The sequence below is a fragment of the Anarrhichthys ocellatus genome, unplaced genomic scaffold, assembly GCF_004355925.1.
Source record: "Anarrhichthys ocellatus isolate YVR2014 unplaced genomic scaffold, GSC_Weel_1.0 scaffold40, whole genome shotgun sequence".
Classification (NCBI taxonomy): Eukaryota; Metazoa; Chordata; class Actinopteri; order Perciformes; family Anarhichadidae; genus Anarrhichthys; species Anarrhichthys ocellatus.
In genome coordinates this window covers 4858876-4879065 of record NW_022280070.1, presented here as the reverse complement: position 1 = coordinate 4879065, position 20190 = coordinate 4858876, and the positions used below count along the sequence as shown (strand labels likewise).

Here is a 20190-nt window from a genome sequence, read left to right as displayed (position 1 = left end):
CTTGCTTGCCTCCGCCCCATTGCCCTCCCCCCTCAGCTGTCCTGGGCCACAATAGGCTGAGCATCTTTTGTGGCATTAACGGTTTGTAGGAGCTGGAGAACAATGTATGAGAAGTGAGGAGCGCGGGGTTCCCACACACAGGGCCGACATGTCCTCAAACCCCCACCCAGCCACCCCTCAAAGACAGCAACCTGCACACAGCTGATCGCGGCGCCCCTCTGTGCCCCTCCTTTTCACACAAAACACACTTTCCTCCACATGCATGTACAAACACACACACACACATACACACACTTACAAAGCAAACACGCACATAAATATGCATTGCTGGTTCTGACACAGATATTTGCTCATGTTTAATGCATGAATAGGAATTCATGAACTCGGGATGCAATTGTTGATATCGCTGCATATGAGCATGCGCACATGCACATACTCTTGCACATGTAGTTTAATTGCCTGGTGAGCCCATAGAGAGCCTGTGGAAATCCTTTTGTTGCATGAAGGGTGAGGGTTTGTCTGGAATCTTGATTAATTTGTACTGTCATATGTGGGAGGGGTCTTTCACCAGGGGGTGCAGGGTGGGAATGTCACTTACTCGAGGTTCCTCCCTGTCAAATAGACTGACAGTGAACTGGGGTCTCCATGAGTGGATTCCAACTAACTGATTAAGAAACGTTTAGCTTATGCCTCAGTTAATCAGTATTGATTCACATGTGCACGAATGACTTATCCACAGCCAGAAAGTACAGTCTATAGATTTGTGTAAAATGGTATATTTAGTCATGGTGAACAAAATTTTTGCACGGGCCAAAAAACATTTATGACATTTCTTTCCACATAAAAGTTTGATTAAACCCCTTTCCTTGTGTCACTTATCTTGTATTCTCTGTAAGAAACAGTTTGTTCCCTTCACTAAGTCCTGATAATCCTGACATTGTGATATGTGACATATGATAGGTACACCTGTCACCTGGACTGTATTAGGACATGTGTGTTGATGAATTATGATCGAGTAAACAAAGGAAAATGCAGAAACGAGTTTTGTGGTGTTGTTAGAGAGAGTTTCTTCTCGTTCTTCATGTTTTCATTTATTTGTTCACTGACTTTATTTGTTTTATTTCCTTCTATCATTTTGCTGCACCTCTCTAGACCTGCAAGAATGGCTGGTCACATGTTTAGGCCAAGCAGCGGCCATGGTGCTACGCTTTAGCATGCACTCAGCCTTGGGTGAAATTAGTGAGACTGTAAGCTCAGCAAGTGTGTGTTTGTGCAAAAAAGAAAGCAAGTGTACATGCATGCATGCATATTTGCAATGAACCAGAGCATTTAGTCTCCTAATAGCTCAACATGCCACTGTCAGTCGCTGCATTGTTAACACTGAACAGTGTAATTGCCGTGGGACTTTAGCATCATTAAACAAGCTGCACAAACAAAGCTAAATATGAATTGTGCTTAAGTGCTCGGATGCCATCTGTTAAAGTGTCTCTCTCATTTATCCCGTGTTATGTGTGCATGCGTTCGAAGCGTGTCCTTGTCAGTCTGTCGAAATGTCATTGTGATAATGTGGAATAATGTGTCTTTGCCCCTCCCTCTCCCCCCCTGCACTTCAAGTGCTCTCTTACCCTCCATCATCCAATTTAGCTGTGTGTGGCACTCAGTGGATTCCCACACTCCACTGCTCTTGTGCTGTCAGGCCCAATCATTGGCCGGATCTGTATTGATTTTCAGCCACCTGTGCCAGGAGCCTTGCTGCTGCAAGGATTCCCCGCTCTCCCTTCCTCCTCTGCTCTCCTTCCCTGCCCTAAGTCCGCCACCGTCTCCCGGGGCAACTGACGCACAGTGTGCAGTGCAGTCCATTTGTCACCAATTGTCAGCGTTTAGCAGGGCAATGATGTGTGGCAAGATGGGGGAGGGAGGGGGGATTTGGGGGCAGGTGGAGTAGGTGGAAGAGAGTCGTCCAATGGGATGAGAACCACATCCCACCGCAGAACCCCTTGCAATGAGGACACATTACGCTAGCGGGAAATGTGTGTGTGTGTGTGCATTTTGTCCTTTGCTCCTCCCAGTGTAGTAGCTGGAAAACTTGAGCCTCCTTTCCTGCACACACTCTGTGTGTTATCAAATCCACAGATGTCTCATTCACTTTCCAGGATAAATGCTGGGCTACACTCGCTGTGCATTCCAAATCACCATAACCTGATTTGATTTTCAACAAGGGAATATTGAGTTGCACCAGCAATCTAGCGGATTGCCTGGGGACGGTATTTGTTAGCACGGAGAGTGAGTGAGTCTGATGTCCTTGTTTGTTTTCCTTAATAACCAGAGACTTTTTTTAAGAATGTCAAGGGCTGGATGTCATTAGAGGGGTGCGGCTGGTCCGTAGTGAGACAAGGCCTGAGTTTACTCACTTCCAGCTCTGAGTCAACAGAGAAGGGGCAGCTTTCCACCATCACAGCGCCCATCGCTAAGCCCAGACCCTGAACTCAGTCAGGACTGAGAGAGGTGCCCCAGTAGGAGAGGAGATACCAGTGTCCTATAATGGATCTGTTTTCATTCCATGGGAAGTAGTTATTTAAATAGACTATGGGGAGAGCCCCCTTCCCCAAACATCCACAGAGAAGTTTATACTCTGAAAGTGGTGTTTTAATAGAGGAGATGCTATAACGGTGAATTCCAAAACTATGGGAGGTACACCAGAGAAATTATCACTGTCTCATTTATGTTCAGTGTTGCAGACTTCTCCGTCACTGTGAGATTGTCTCATATCACTATGATGTATCTCCCGGAACGTTTAATGCACATGTCTTAGTATACTTGCAGCAAATGACCAAACAGTCCAAACTTTTCCGCATTTCACACTTTCTTTTAGAGCAGTAGGTCGTACCTGCCGCTGCAATGACCGGTACCAGTCTTAAGTCCAGCTGCTAGGATTTGGTTTGGCAGTGAAACTTAAGATACTTTTGACTTCCACCTTGTTAAAATTATTTGACACTTTCTTCATTCCAAGGTTGACAAAGAGGCTCAGATTCTTTAAAAGATGTGATCTGAATGTGACAACCTGATATTTTTCTTCAATTTTCAGAAGCAAACAGATGAAATGCTTTTGAAATGCATTCCACATAAATGGCCCTTTTCACAGGCTGCCAGGCGAAATGTGTTGACTTGGCCTTGACTTCAGGTGCCTCCAACAATTATGGAAATATGATGGGTGTAATCTTTGTGTATAAGTGCATGTGGAACTGGGGGGGGGGGGGGTTGCTCTGCGTGGTGCCACTGTGCAGTGTGCGTTAATGGACCTTCAGTGGTGTCCTGATTACCCAAGCGCCTTTCGTCTGCTCTCCTCCTGGGCTGCAGTGCCAGGGAACGAGTCTCGGGACACGTTTTGGGTATCAGCTCATGTAAACACAGACTGACCATGCCTGGGTCCATATGGAAGAGATCATTACATAGAGGGTGGCGTGACGCCTGTCATAGTGGGGCCATGGGATCACATATATCCCCACCCATTCCCCTAAATATCTCCCCGCTCTTCTTCTCCCAAATAGCCCTTCCTAGAAAATACTTTTGAATCTGTCAACACGGCTAAGCTCCTGGCCTCCCTGGCTTGGCTGGTGGATGCTGTGAGGACTGTTGCTTAATTTCTAAGACCACCACTAACAAATACTCAACCCGTTGTTAATAAAGCAAATCAAAGATTGGTTTGATCAAGATCTAAATCAAAATCGAAAAAGTCCCGCTCTGCTGTGTCCTGAAGCTTAGAGGTTAATGAGCAGCAGTGTAATTACTGTGCTGAGGACTTGCTTCTTCTCATCATGGATGGCTGGCTTGGGATTAACTCATTACCTCCTGTACTGACGATGCAATTCGGCCTTGCACCACAATTAAGTCTCCATGTTACGCCTCACTAGGCACTAGACACTAGTGATCGCTGCCAGCACACCATCATTGCAACCTCTTATCTCCACTGTGTGGATGATCACTGAGCTATGGCTAGTGATCGTAATGACTTTTGTTTGTGCAAGTCCTATCTGGTGTATGCTATTGATTAGGTTTGGGTGTGTGCTACGACTCCCAAAGTGTGTAGATAGACAGTCACAGATTCAAAAGACGTGGGTTGTTTGTGGCTGCTGTCAGTAACATTTTTGGGTCTTGCAGTCTTCCAGACGTCTGCCAGGGTGGCCCAGGAACAATGCTGCCCATCTGGAAGCACCTCCTTCTGGGTCTGGACAATCTGATGGATGGGGAGATCTTTCTAGGATGTCCAGCTGAGCCTGCTGACAGGGACCCAATCAATCACTCCCGCCTCCTACCCCCACTGACGGGCACCCACCCAAACTAAGACCCACAGGTCAAGGGTTCTGTCAAGGCATCTTCAGCTCCTTATACTCGTCCCTTGACCAAAGGAGAACTTATTTGATCAATTTGAGTGTGTCTTTATGCTAAGAGTGTTCATTGTCCATCTACTTGTTGCAGTCACATTCGGATTATCATTTTATTGTACTGTTTGTGTTTACTAACTCCTTTGTTTTTCTCGTGGACTGCTGCACTGGCCATGATTTTCTATTTTAGTTTACTTTGGTAGCACCTGAAAAATGAAAAGCAACTGATTCAGAGTGGTGTAAGTGCAAGATGGAGATGTCACAAAAGACCAGGTTGTCTGATAAGATATAATACCCTGTGCTTCAACCTGCATAATGATCCACTTCCACAGCTCTAATGGAAGACATAAAAAGTGTTTTTCTTCTAATAGCAACAGTAGTGATACCAATATATCACTACAATAGCTGCACTATATCTGGAAATTCTTTGATCTACAATCAATACATCTCCTCAATCAGCTTCACAATCTATTATCTTGTCAGGATCTCAGGCCAGACTGTTAGTGAAAAGCAGGTCTTTCAACTAACCTCCTGTACTGTGATTGATGGAGTTTCAGACTGATTTTCCATCGCTCTGGAGACTCTTGTCAAGAGACATCTCAGGTTTCTGGCAATAGTTCTCCGTTGCAGTTTCAGACATAGTAGACCCACTTACAACATGGAAATGTGAAGAGTTATTGATGATAACAATATTTTTAATGTATTTATATTTGATAACATTCATAGTGACAGCGCGACATAGGGGACTTTTATAATTTTTAAGTCTGTTTGTCTTTATGCACTAAGGCATTGTTAAAAAGATTAGGCGAGATCAAAGGTGGAAAGATAGATAAAACTAGTCACAGGGCGAATGGGAGGCCTTTCTTCCTGTCACTCAGTTGGCCCACCTCTGCACTTGTCAGTCATAATGACAAATGGCAGCGCTTGATGAAACAGAGGGGTTACATTATCACTTCCCTAATGAGGCAGCTCACAGCAGGAGGGGGAAAGAGGGAGCAAGACGGGCAGTATGGAGGGAGAGATGGATAAAAAGGAAGAAAGGGAAGACCATTTTACTGGTGCCAAGTAGCCTACCCATGGCTGCCCAGAAATTGTCTGTGTTTTATCAATGAACAGATTTTAGGATTGCTGTGGAGAAATCAGTTATATAACAGAAGCGTATCTCAAATGATTACTTTTGTTCTCGATTCCAACCAAATATCACATTAAAGTGTCCCTTTGTGCTGATCAAATAAGCCTACCTACAGATATTTGAGCTGAGCCATCTGTTATTTGGAGCTCACTTATGGAACAACATGTGGTAAAAAAGCAACAGTGACTCAAAGTACATTTAAACAGTAGCACTTCACAACTTTTAGTCATGAAGCCAGCAGGGACGAAGATAAAGTGGTTTGCTGAAATATTTCTTTTTCATTCACAACATGTGATTTGTCGGGGCATTTGTTGTGAATGTAGCGTGGTAGCATCAGCAGCAGCCGGCCAGAGGACGATCCCCGTGGGCCTTGTCTCTCCGTGTCTTTATGGCCGGCTCTGGACTTGGCGCTGGAGTCCGAGGGGGAGATTATCTGGCCTGTCTGCCTTCAGGAGCTCTCAGGGTTTGTGTCTTTGTGCAGCATTAGAGCTGGCTGGGAGTGTGCCCACCGAGAGAGGGGAAATGTGTTTGACATACGCTCAGTGCACACGGTCGGGGAGGCTGGAACAGCAGGATACGATTAATGACCACAGAATAAGATTGTTACAATATGGCTTCCCTCACCCCCACCTTCTTCACCGTGGGACTGTCATATTTCACGGACTTGCCTGCCTCTGTGTGTTTGTGTGTGTGTGTGACTGTGTTAGGAAGGGGCCCTTTCATCCTCTCTTTGTGTTGTCTCTCTCTCTCTCTCTCTCTCTCTCTCTCTCTCTCTTTGTCTCTCTCTGTCTTTCTCTGTTGATGTGGGTCATTGATATGCAACAGTGCATTCCTGGATCTTACAGGAGAGCCAGTTCTAATGGATATTGTGGAGTACTTTGGCAGATTAGAGACAGGGACACAGGTCCATGGAATTTTGTCATGGTCTAGGTGGGACATAAAACCTGTAATGTAGAGGTTAACAGACCCTTGAATTATCAGATGTAAAACTGAATGAAAATTGAAAAAAGAATTGCAACTATAGAGAAATCTGTTTTGTGATGATAATGTTGTGTTTGATATCTATCATTATTAGAGCCAATAATAGCAGAAAAGCATATCAATATGAAAGAAACATATTGTTTTGCAACACAGAGAAGCTTTAAAAGAAATCAGGAAAAAAAAAATCTGGAAGCCAAATGTTTCCAGATTGTTGTGGTGGTTTGGAGGCTTCTTTGAGTAAGCATCAGAGTTTTGGGGTCAGTGCCCAAAGTCCAAAAGGCCACAGAGGCATGGATGTGCAAGGCTAGATAGAGCAGGAGGAAGGAGAGGAAAACCTTAACAAGGTGTCAAACAGGCTTGTTGGATCTTTGCACATGAGCACACGCATAGCTGAACCTGCGCTGTGATGTTTGTTGACACGTCTGGGAGAGAATTTTGAAGTTTTCACAGCTATCATAAATCAGGAGAGGGCATGGTTTTTCCCAGGGTTGGGAGCTTCATCTCACTTGTCGTTGGCCGATGCCAATGGGCCACCGAGGCCCACGAACGGCAACAGGCTTTATTACCGAGGCAACCAGTGTGTGCTCTTCTGCAGTTTGATACCGAGGGCCTCCCCCTCTCATCTGCTTGGGTTTAAACTTAACAATGATGACATTTGCCAGGTAGGGAGAAAACTGAAGCTTTAAAAGGCAACCGGCACGACAATAAGTTCAAAAAAAATATCTGTTAAAACATGCAGTCTTGCATTCAAGAAGTTGGCTTTAGGGCACATGAAAACCAAATGTCTGCCTCCTCCTGACGTCTCCTTGGAATTTCACAGCAAGTTACAGAAAGTGACTTGAGCGAGAAAGAGCCGTCTGGCAGCTTTGGCTCTGCACTCAGTCATTTATTGAAATCCCACTGTGTGATCATCCTGCCCCAAAGTGAGAGATTTAAATGTCTCCCTTATTAAGCCCACATCAAAAAGACACTTATTACATGTTTTTAATGTTTTTTTTCTCTTCTTCCAGATGCGTTGGCTAGTTTCCTCTACTCTCATAATCTATCAGAGACACACACACATCGGTCTAATAGAAGTACGGATCTCTTTCTGTCTCTCTCTCTCTGCACTAGTTGTGTTTTATGCATTAAACATGTGGCAGACTTCATCACCATCACCATGTGCTCCCCACACACACCTGTTCCCCACAGCTGTTGCTGCAAGGCACTCTGGGACACGATGCTAATTCCATGTTGTCTAAGTCCCTGGTAGAAAAAAAGGGTGCTGAAAAAGAAAAATAATTGTTAGAAATACAGCTACCGAATAAGAAAGAGTTTTATCTTAACTTATGTGAGCTGGGGCTGTGTTAAACGATAGCCTGCCAGAAAAGAGACATCACCATCAAACACATGAAACTGTCTGAGAGGAATGGGCATCTGTAAAAACAACTGCTCTCTAAAATTAGAGTTGCATAAAAGCTTCCTACAGAGAGTCCCCCTGCACCAAAGTATTCCCTTCTGCACATGATGAGGCCAAAACTGCTGATGCTTCAGAGGTAGTTGGAAAGCATTAAACTGCCTGTGGAGAAAAAAATAGGGGCACACACAGAAGAACAAACCAAAGCCCTGCCCAACCCCCATCCCAGAACTGCTACCAATTAATGCACTAAAGAGGCTGCACATGTAACTTTGTGAAAGTTGCAGGATGGTAGCATGAGCACATGATGCTGTTCACTTTTTGACAAATCCAATAAATTAGGTCTCTAATTATTCTTCAGATTTTTGTTAAGCTAATGGATTTAACTCGCACTTTATTGCCACCCATGTGATGTGAGTGGTCAGCTGTCTTGCCGCAGTAATCTTCCCAGCAAACCTTAAGCAGGGAATCACAAGACACTTGTGTCTTATTAGCCTCTTTACTCAAATTGAGTAACTGCTTCTGTTTATTACAGTGAAGTGATATTTACTTTAATTCTTAGGAAACTCAATACTGTCCGCTTCCTCCTGTGCTGTCAGCATCAGTCCTGGGGGGCCTGCTTAGCGCTCTCTGACAGAGCCCCGCATGGAGGAAATGAGGCCGGTGAAGACCCCATTGACCGTAAGGCATTCTGCCCATATTTCACTAAGCTCCTCTCCCAAAGGGGAAGGCAGCAGACACGAACCATATCAGAACACATGCTGGGGTGGGGGGGTCAGCAAAGGAAAGAGGGTGAAAAGCAGAGAGAAGAAACGAACACACGCACACTTATAAAACACACAAGCTCTACCACATGATGGCAGAATTAAAAAAATGTTGAACAGGGACATTTTACTTTGAAGGCAAAACAAAAACAGATAATTTCCCCTGTTAGTGTGTGTGACTCAGTGAGAGAGAGAGAGAGAGAGAGCCTGCAGATTTGTGTGTGTGTGGTGTCACTTTGTCACTCTGTGTGTAATTGATTGGTTTACTGCCAGGTTATGCACAGTGTGTCTCTCAGGAATCTGCATCTGGCCCTGAACTTTACTTTTACATGATAGTTTAGGTATTAACTTATTTGGACAAGGGATTAAGTCTCACTGGTTGTCCTATAGATGGAATGGACAAACACAGGGGAGGTATGTTTGAGATGCTGGGCCCTGTAAGTAAAGAAATGGCTGCCGACAATCACTGTAGTCACCGTCAGAACTAGCAGCTAATATACTTCTGCTCCCACGAAAAGAAACACACTTTACATAACATGTACTCCCACCCCTTGTGCAACTCCCACACTCTCACTCGGATCTGTGTTAAAGTGTTAAATTGACATTGTTTTTCACGCGAGAAACCAAGCAAACAGAAAGCTCGGAACAGCCCTCCTGTTTGCAATTCAGCAGCTGAACAAATCTATAAAAGTTTAAGACTGCGTGGCATAAAAATACATAATTGCGACCAATTTTTGGTTATTTTACACATAGCTGTGGTACCAGTTTAAAACGATGAAAAAAAACACAGGAACTAGGCTGCATTCTTGTGTTGCACGTCACATAATCTCTCTCTATATGTGCTACAACCTCGGTTATGCCTCAAGATCAACTGCTAGACCGTGGCCTACAGTCAGCTCTCATGCTTTTGCTGACATGTCGATTTGCATCCCCTCAAACAACCTGTGCCAAATTGGGCATGTGCACTGTAAAAGGATATGTTCTGTGGAGATTTACTAGGGTGCAGACGAGGGAATTAGCGAAGACAAGCTACTGTATCCGTGGTTGGTTGTACAGCCAAGCTTTTCTTTCTGTGTCTTAATCGGAAACAAATGTAGAAATGGTTGGAAAATCTCATTATTATTGGAAAGAATCCTTATTCGAAGCACAAGGGATAATAAAGATGAGGATGAGAAAGCTTGATTAAATGAAGCTTAAAGACACACCCACTTGATCCATCATCTTGTTTTGGCTCCTGGCTTTACTTATTAAAGTTGTCTTCTTTTTTTGGCACATTTAAAGTTGTTGTTTTGTCTTTTGGTCATACAGTGAGTCTCACGGAAAATAGGTTGCACATGCTGGGATAAAACACAGGCTCCAACTGAGGCCCACATTAATACATGACCTTATGACACATCTTGCATTTGCGTAGTATTTGCCAAATATATCACATAGTCTAAGATATAAAGCGCAGGTAATTAAGCTACAGCATACGCAGCCTGCGCATGAGATATAATTAACGGCCTCACACGGTACCATCTCCATTTCTTCAGCCACAAAACCACCCACTGCCATCCCTCACCTACCTCCTCCAGACTGAGCTGGAGCTCATGAGGCCTCAGACACACTTAATGGGATTATGGTAATATAATTTTGGGAACGCTGACCTCGGGCCGGTGCCAGGTTTCTTCTACATCCTCAGACAAAGGCAGGGAGCTCACCAAGGGTTCCAGCAGGCTGGCCCAGCTTGGCCTCTTGGCACAGGCCGATGTCCTCATGGGCCCAGCGCAAGATGGATGGCCGCGGAACAAAGTCTCACTTCCTAAGTCTACTCAAACAGAGAGCGAAATCAAACAAGTGGCAAGAAGGTATTGTAAACTTAGATAAATATCATTCGTCAGGAGTTCGTTGACTCCTGTGACTGTTGTTCAGGGAACTCTTCTGATTCAATGTATAAAATAATCACTACGCTTCAGGATGTAGGAAATGTTTGCTCCCGACTTGAATCGGCACATAGTAGTTTTTCAGCCGAGGGTGTAGCTTCCATGGTAACGGCCTTGTGGTCAGCTTGTGTCTCTCGGTGATTTAGCAGGGGTTTCCTCCGCTGGATGTTTCTTATTAGTTTAAAGAAAGGATTTTATGGACTGAACAATTTAAAAGCAACTCAGTGTGGGGGTCAATTCAAACTGTCCCTGTGGGTAATCAAAACAGAGGAATGGTTACCAGTGGCACAAATATGCAAAATACACACAATAAACTGGTCATAAAATATTATGTTTGAAATACAAACGTAATACAGAAACGGTTTTCTTTGAAGTACTGTAACAGAAGGTTTATACACACAAAGGCAGTCCGTCAGTGTAGACGGAGTAAGCTTGCGATATACCGGAGTGCTGTTTGACTCGTCATCTCTTTACTTTGTTGTGTATTTTATTGTTGTCCAGTCTCCACGGGTGTATCGCTGGATTTTTTTTCTTCCCTTTTCCTTTTCTTTTCCTCTTCCCCTTTGCCGTCAGAAAGACCACCCATAGGGCTCGGAGGGGGCAGACGTCTCTGTGGAATAATAATGGGGTCGTCCTGGGAAAATTGCCCGTGGAAAGGCCTGTCTGAAAAAGAAAGAAAGAAAAATTTGGTCTTGTTTCCGACCCTTCTTGGAAACATTCATCAGGGCACTCCTGCTGTTCAGAGGGGAGCAGTCCAATCATAGCCTCCGATCCACTAACTGGCTGGGTCACTCTGCCACTGCCAAGACCCTCTGAGCCGAGGACTGGAGGCTGAGGTTCATGGTTTAGAAAAGATGCTTTTTTATTTGCCTTACCTTTAATACAGTATGTATGGAACATATTAAATGTATATCATTGTGTTTGGACTGCTACTGGGCAAGGCTGTCGGTGGTAGAAAAGCCCAACAAATGAGTCAGCATGCTCTCACCCGGGGAAATCCTCAATCCTGATGTCATTTCCTGATTTGGTGACACACGTGACACACTATTCTGATGAAACACGATAAAAGTGGCTCTCACCGTCCGGCTACTCTAACTTTAACTCTAACTTTATTTCACACGCAACAAAATTGTCTCCTCTGACTTGAATTAAAAACTTTAATCCTGCCCACACGCTTTCTGACATTCCCGTAATAGAAAGTGGAAGGTACAACGTGGAAATAGTGTTTGTTATTCATGAATGTTAAAAGACTAATTATTTCCAAAATGTGATAATACGATCACCTGAACTCATGATGAGCTGGACTTGAAAATGTAAACGCTTCACATTTTCCCATGCACACACGCCAACAAACAGAAAATGAAACAATTGAGCAAATGTGTTCTGGTCCTTCTCTGAAGCTGGAAGAACATGGACCCGTGTTTACCAAAGTAGACTTTTCCCCTTGTTTGCTGAACAGAAATGTTGGCTCCGGTTTAACTCTCAGGCAAGGTCTTCCATCAGGAGCCAATCATGTCCTGAGTGCTGTGTTTCTATACGCCTGTTGGAGCCAGCTCAGATACTGGGATGACTTTTGCCAATTGTTTGAGTCAGGCAGGATTTCTTTTACGTTTAGAACTCCTCCTAACAACTATAATGTCAATGTTTGTGTTGAATGCGCTCCATTATTCCCTTCAGATCTTCTTTCTGACAGTCTGCTGTTTTTTTTTCCATTTTGGACTCCTATTTTGAATTCTTGTAGTTTGAAAATGTAGTGAACCGGCATCTTCCGTCTCAGCCGTGTCAGTCATTAACACAATTCCTTGGTTTGGAAGACAAAACAAAAGTGCCTTTCCTTGTGATGCCCTGCTAAATCTTTCTGCTCTCCCTCGAACCATCACTAACTGGCCTCCCTTTGCCCTGATAGGCCCCGAGGCCCCGCTGCCCCGCTGCCCTGCTGCCCCGCTCCGGGTCCGAGCCACTGGAGATCCAGTGATGGATGTGCCTCAGGGGAGCTCTCTGTGGGAGGTGGGCTCAGGGCTTCACACACTCAGCCCTCATATTTAACCAGAGACAGCAGAGTCAAGCCTGCAGTAGTCTTACATATTGATATATTTTATTTTTCTATTTTTTTTTTAAAGTTTATATAACACAATACTGTTTTAATCAGCAGCTAGCAGCAGCAGTTTGAAGCAAAGTTACTGAAGAAGAAGCCGAGATATCAGAGATAACAAAAAAGAAGAGCATAATAAACAACTGCAGGCATTTTATTGTTTTAACTGCAAACCAGTGACAGTGCTGAGATTTAAAACAATAAATATACATTGTGGAAACCAACTTTGAATCACAATTAGAAGTGTCGGCTACACTCGCTGATACAGTGTCATCATCAGTCAGTGAATTCCGTGGTAAAATAATGTAATTTCCCTTTCAGCCAAAACACTCCCACTGTTTAGTTACTGTTTTCCACTTTCCACAAACCCCACAGCATGTGAGCAACATGTTGGCATCTTAGGATAGTATCATATATTGATATGATATCTACCAATAGATAGAGATATACACAGCATTACTGTTAGCATTTTGAAACCCTAGAAATACACTGACATGTTTGTTTTTAACTAAACCTACTAATACACTGTTAAACTGTTATTTGAAATTCAGATTTGCACTCACTCACATTCTATGCAATTTAAACAATTAAAATCAGCTAATAAATACATTAATGTTATAAACAATGTCTCAAGGAGTCCTTACTTTATTCCTCTTTACACGTTGGTGCTACATAGTGAAAAAATAAAAAGCTGCTTCCCTTTTTGATAAAGATATTTTGCGAGGAAGTTACACAGACTAGTGCCAATACTAAAATGTTACGATGAGGTATGAAATGAGTTGTGATTGGTTCATCGAAATATTTTTCATTTAAATGTCTCTTATTTCCTGCAAAGGGTCAGCTTAGTAGGTAATACTGTAATTATCTGTCAATTGTATTGATTTGCAAGAGTAGTCTTTGTGTAATCGTTTGTATGATAAGTTGAGGGAACTTTAAAAAAAAAAAAACTGTCCAGTCATCACAGTGAGATGAGGCGCAGTGGTGGGTGGCAGAGAAAAGTTTCAGTCGAGTTGATGTGAGGAAAGAGACGTCATCTGTGAATGTGCCTCAAATTTCAACACAAAGCTATAGTACCTGATTATGTTTACACTGCCACTGATTTATTAAGGTCAGCTCTATTCTTATATTACTTGGCAAGTAATGAATAAACAATATTCAATGTCTAGTTTGTTTCTTTAAGCTATGGTGTATACAGGCGGGGGGGACTGGTGTGGACATACATCTTCTCAATAGTCTGTGGTAATAATGGACCTGTGACCTCATGGTCTGAGAAGCCAGAAGCAAAAACCCACTGTTCCCAGTACCACAACGTGCATGTACCGATTTTCATTTTCACTTCACATTGATTGATCTAAAGAAAATGTAAACAAGCTGCTGCAGTGGGTATCGGACAAGCTGCCTCTGATTAATGCAGAAGTTAAATGATCTGTGTCACATTACAACAATCCTCTGTGTGGTTGTTGGATGCTCCAAAGTGATTCAAACTCAGTAAACAACACCTCAATTTAGCCAGTCTTCTACCACCTTGTCATAACTGACCTCGCTGATCGTTGTCTGACAAATATACTTCAACATAGATAATACGGTATGAAACATGCTTATAATGAATGAATGGCACCAGACGATTGCATATTTCTCAGTGTTTTGTTTTTATTGCAAATAATAGAATACAAAAGATAAGCTTTTAAGACAATGCCATGTTTACCTACGGAAACTGCATTAAGGAGATGACAAGATGAGAACTAATGATACAGAATATAAAACGAGGAACACAACTTTTTTCAAAAACAAAAAGTATTCTGTTGATTCCAGCAAATTCTTTACAAAAAAACAGCCGCAGCTTCCATATCCATTAATTAATTTGTTAGAGAAAAAAAAAAAGACAACTTCCAGTTTTTCCGTTTTTAGAGAAAGACTCATTGTGTAATTATAAGTAATCTGTACATAACTAGATCATGAATAAAAGAAACTTTAATATGGAAACATTTACAAATGATAAATAAACAAATTTGTACCACATATGACAGCAAACTATTTCACTGAAAACTTTCCATCTCAGTTAGCTGCTGCTGAATTAAAAAGACAATTGCAAATAGTTATTCTCAAATAAAATTAATGCTAAAGAATAAATTAAGAAAAAAGGTTAGAAAAAAAAAAAAGGATGTGGCTTGTAGGAATGACAGAAGCACGCCAGACTCAGACCTGCTGGCTGCTGAGGAGAATCAGGTCAAAGGTGACTTCCTGCATCTCCTCCAGCAGGAAGTCAGAACTATGCCGTGGTTTCAACACTGCAATGCCAGTGGGAAGGAGCCTCTCCACTTTCGCTCCGGAGGCACCAATGGTATGAGGCAGTACCCGGATAAAAGCAAGTGTTGCTCAGTTACATCTAGCAACACAGTAAGGCCCCTAGTAGAATTAAATGGCACCTGCTATACGTTTCCATCACAATCATTTGAGCTAAAGCAAAGAACAAGAAGTAGAATATTTGACTAACTCACTGATGACACGGTCATATCATGGCCAAAAATTCAAATCTAGTTTGAACCTGCATTGCTCAATTCTTGCATCTCATTGGGAATTACAATACAATATGTACAGTACAAAAATTCAAAGCAGAATGTAGGCTGTAGGCATTATAAGACGGCAGTGTCAGTAAACTGATGTTTCTTACTTGTGTACAAAAAATAGTGAAGTAAGGCCACTGAGGGTACTTTTTACCCGGCATTCCCGCTACTTTAGATTAATTAAACCTTCAAATCGTGATGATGACGATGCTGATGACACTGAGTGTGATGATGATGGTGATGACAAGAGCAAAACACATACACAGTACATACTAAAATATTTATAACCAGTATGTCCTCACAGAGGATTTAACTTTTTTTTTTTTAAAACATTATATCTAAAAAAATATAATCACAATTCCAACCAATACAAAAGGCACTGTTGTGAGCCAATCCAGAGTTATATTTTCAGTACAATAAAAAAAGTCCTCGTCATGTTTTTTTTTTAATGCTGAGGATGAAGGGTGTGTGTGTCATGGTGGCACAAAGGCCACCGTGCAGAAAAAACGTCTATGATCTATGGTCTAAGATGTGATGGGTGTTGTACAGTCAGTGCTGAGGGCCGCGTCCTCAAGGCCTGGAGAGCTGTGTGTAAATGGGCTGCTGCTCCCAGTGTTGCGGACTGTGGGTCTGCGGCACAGAGGGCACCCCTGTGGTGTCGGCGATCGGGGTGTACATCGGCCTCTGGCTGGGGCTCATGTAGCTGAAGGTGGAGTACAGGCCGGAGCCCTGGCCAGCCGCATGGCTGTAGTAGGAGTTGGCCCCACCTTGGTGGTCTGAATAGTCATACTGTGCTCTTGTGATTGAGGGGTAAGAGGAGGTGCTGTAGTGCTGCAGGTTGAAGGACCCATAGTTGACGTGCTGCGGGGAGCCCTGCTGCTCACTGTAGTGGCTGGGGCTCAGCTGTTCTGTCTTGATCTGGGTGGTTCTCTGTTGACCCTGCTGGCCTTGCTCTCCTCCTCCACCCAGGGTGGTCAGAGAGTGCTGCTGCTGCTGCTGCTGCTTGGACATCCAGGCGTGGGCCCCAACATTGGCCGCATGGCCGACTGAGGAGCTGCTAATGCCATAGCTGCCGGTGTAGCCTGCCTGGGCTGCTCCCGTCACTCCGGCGTGGCTGTGAGGTGGCAGGTACTGATCAAACTCGTCAACATCAAAGCTGCCCATGTTGGAGATGACCTCGCTGCTCAGCTCGCCAATGTCCACAGCTCCAAAGTCGATGTTGAGCTGGCGACTGGTGCCCTCCTGCATGGGGCGAACCTCGCGCTTCAGGTCAGCCTTGCTGGAGGGGAGGTCTGTCTTGGGGGTGGTTGGGGGTGTTGGTGGGCCCTGGGACTGACCTGGTTAGAGGAAAGTTAGAGTTAGCCTTGAAATCAAATGTACCTGCACGAGGCACTGGTGAATTGAAATACCAGTAGATTTGAGTTTGTTGACACTATACTGACAGATATCTGCATGATGGCTCATAAAACACGAATCATGAATCACTAATCATTAACAGGTGTATGTTCAAGGCCCAGCTTCTAAACAACAGCTTCTAAATATGAATAATGCTTTCTACAAGCAGTGCCACAATTTTTTCTTACCTGAATGCTCTCCTGGAGAGTGCACCTCGCCCAAACTTGAAGCTGGAGAATCGGCCTGCTGCAGCGCCTTAAAGATCGCAGTTGGAGAGATGTGGGTTTGCTCGCCGTCCTCGGGGTCGTTTTGCCCGTTCTTGACAGACTTTCTCCGCCTTGGCTGATATTTGTAGTCGGGGTGGTCCTTCTTATGCTGCACTCTCAAACGCTCAGCTTCTTCCACAAACGGGCGCTTCTCTGCTTCGTTGAGCAATCTGAAAATATCACAGAGAATTGTACATTCACATTAAAACGTATTCAATTAACAACAAGCACAAAACAGAGTTGATTAATCACTGTAGGAGATGTGCAATTAACTGAATTATTGCATTCACTGTTTTAATATTAACTATCAAGAGAAGGCAGCTAAAATAAAAGTATGCGCATCCTAAGTCTAAACCACTTCTATAACCTACTCGAACATACAATTAAGAAAAATATCCAAAATCACAATAAGAAAACAGTATTTGAGAGAAATATAGTTTGAAATGCGTTATTGAAATTCCCAGACAGATTGAAGAAGCTCTACGTAAAACAGCAGGCAGGTGGTGCATTTCATCGAAGAAATAGTACGCTGCGCACAGCGGCGCGTAAAAACGCACAAGTGATTGCGAATGCAGAGCGAACCTACCTCCAAAGTTTGCCCAGGGTTTTGCTGAGTTCCGCGTTGTGCAAATGCGGGTACTGATCGGCCAGCTTCCTCCGTGCGGCTTGAGCCCAGACCATGAATGCATTCATGGGTCTTTTGACGTGAGGTTTACTTTTACTTGAGCCGTTGACGCGCACCGGCATGGGCACCAGCGTCCAGTCGTAGCCCTTCAACACCTGGGACACCGCATCTCTGATACACACGGGGAACTTCTCTTCTTCGCCCTCTTTCTTGAAGTCTGGACCCAAGAGGAGGTGGTTGTCGGACGGCCGGGTGTTCTCAGTGTCCGAACTGGACCCGGACGGGCACGGTGAGCCTGCGGAGTCCTCAGACATGCTGGGGCTGGGAGCGTCAGAGTGACACTTCTCCTGTTCTTCTGTCATCTTGAGGTAAGGGTCGAGGAGATTCATGCGAAAAATTTAAACAACAGCTTCTCGCAGTAAAAAAAAAAAAAAAAAAAAAAAAAAGGGAGAAAATCCTTCTTTCTAAATCCAAGCGCTGTGCCCAAAGACTGCAGTGACAGCCTGTGAGGGCGCACAGCTTGACTGGCAAACTTGAATCCTTTAAAGTCAACAAAAATGTCAAAAATAAAAGTTTTTGACGATCCTTCGACTTTTCAAAATTTTGCAGAGAAGAATGGAGATTGCAAGTGATCGCCTTTCTAATGCTCAGCTTTGCAACTGTGACTTAAGAAGACATGTGAGTGAGAGGTCTACTACTCTTGGACGATTGCTGAAGAGTCTAGAGACTCAGGAGGCGAAGCCTGGATTTATGTTTGACGGCAATGAAATGATTGGGGGAAACTTTTGGTAGGCGGAGACGTAATATGACTCGGCTGTGAAGAACTCGTGCAGTCAACAACAGCGAAACCCCAGTTAAAGTAGGAAAGAGATTTTTTTCCCCCTTATAATCCTTGGTTTCACTTACATTTTAGGTATTACAAAAAGTTAAAAGTTAAATGTTAAACAGTACACCCTCTGACAAAAAAAGTAGGGCTATCATTACAAATCATAACTACTAAATGTTACAATAATGTGAAGGATTAATATTAATATTACAGTGATATCAAGCAATATAAAAAAGACAAAAAAAACGTCCTCTGCATTTTCTTTGATTACAGACACAAAATCACTATTGGTCCAATCCTCACTTGTACTGTTCGAAGTATAAATACATTGGAATTGCAGTTCTTCTAGTTTTTCATTATACTTGGTTATATACTTTTTTTTCTCTTTCTTTTTTTACAGAACGTACCGGAACATTTGCATATTTTTTACAACGTGTCCCCAGATTGACGAGTCACTTGCTTTGCCAACTAAATGTCTGAACATCTTTGAGTTGAGGTTTGTTTGCAGGCACAATAGTCAGCTGTTTGTATGAGATATGAGATATTGGATACCTGTTTGGTTGATTTATACATTAGAGCAGTTCTCATTTGAAAACTAGTGACGTTTTTAATTGCATATTTTATAACTCTTTTTTTCGGAAGAATGCGGGCAGTTGCGTTGTGTCTGTTGCACAGAGACAGTTGAGTCTGTAAGAAGCTGTTGCTGAGCCGCATCCCCGTCACCTCTCAGCTCTGCACAGTGACCACATGGACCAATAGGGGGAGACAGCAGTCCAGAAACTTGAGAGGAAAGATTCCTCTGATTCCTGCAAAGATTCAGACGTAGTAAGAGATTAATACAAAACATATTTCAAAATTAAAGTTGCCACTCATATTTCCTCTTTCCAGCAGACGGTTTATTAGTGATAGTACGGCTTACAGTACAAAACATGTGGCTTTAAACACGTTTCTTATTACAACAAATCAACAAGTGACATGGCTGTATCTCCCATTTCATCCATAACGTCTTTACATAAATACTTTTTTTTAGAAAGGTTGAAGATTACTATTTTGATTCATGATTTAAATTACTGGTGGTATAATGATTGGTGGTTTCTACTTTGCAACTGCATGCAATTCCAATCTCGTTTTCTATGAACATATGGATCTATGCGAATAACTTTAACAATACTAACAATGCTACTTAAATTAGTAATAATCATAATAATAATGTTAATCATGATGGTATTATTTTACCGATAATGTACAAGTGCATAAAGATATTTAAAATGGTGTTATATTTAATATATCTGAAGTTGTCCTCAGTCAACGCAAACCATTTCAATATAAAGTCTGTGAAAAAGCGGATCAAAACAATCGTGTCTCAACACTAAAATCTGCTTTGCTGGATTTGTTCCAACACTTGTTTTCGGTGGACAAAGGACACTTTGTTGAGAGAGTTCAGTCACTATAATCTATGTATACCATTTTAGAAACCAAATCCGACTGGTGTTAGTTATGAGTCGACATGTAGTCTTGAAAACGTTGAGCGTTTTCTATTTTTATCACAACCTTGGTTTAGCAATCAATTGGTCAAAAGTAAAGCAACTTTAATAGTTGTGTGAATATGGAATCATTAAGAATATCATTATGCTCACACATTGAATGTGGCTGATAGAAATATAAAATACTTGTTGCACTTTTTCATGAAACATTCTGGTCAAATCCATTCCCTTGTTGATTCTGTATTAATCCCAGAAGAGGTGAAAAAGAAGCTGGTGAGCTACAGTCCACGACTTTAAATCTGTTTAGATGAAGATTGTGTGAAGTCATCTTCAAAATATAAAGAATATATTCCAAATATAA

At 42.8% G+C, this 20190-nt stretch overlaps 1 protein-coding gene and 1 long non-coding RNA gene across 2 annotated transcripts in view; one reads left to right on the top strand and one right to left on the bottom strand.

The window, feature by feature from the left end:
- Positions 1 to 14299: 14299 nt before the first annotated feature.
- LOC116394481 (transcription factor Sox-9-like) lies at positions 14300 to 18235 on the bottom strand. Its single transcript, XM_031867589.1, has 3 exons — positions 17481 to 18235; positions 16817 to 17064; positions 14300 to 16570 (listed from the first exon to the last, which is right to left on the bottom strand). Exons 1-3 carry the CDS (start codon positions 17906 to 17908, stop codon positions 15804 to 15806), a joined length of 1443 nt encoding a protein of 480 aa, XP_031723449.1. The 5' UTR covers positions 17909 to 18235; the 3' UTR covers positions 14300 to 15803.
- LOC116394485 (uncharacterized) overlaps positions 16949 to 20190 on the top strand; it is a 59849-nt gene continuing 56607 nt past the window's right edge. Inside the window, exon 1 of the long non-coding RNA XR_004213467.1 lies at positions 16949 to 17887. This is a non-coding gene — a long non-coding RNA (uncharacterized LOC116394485). The remainder of the gene's footprint in view (positions 17888 to 20190) is intronic.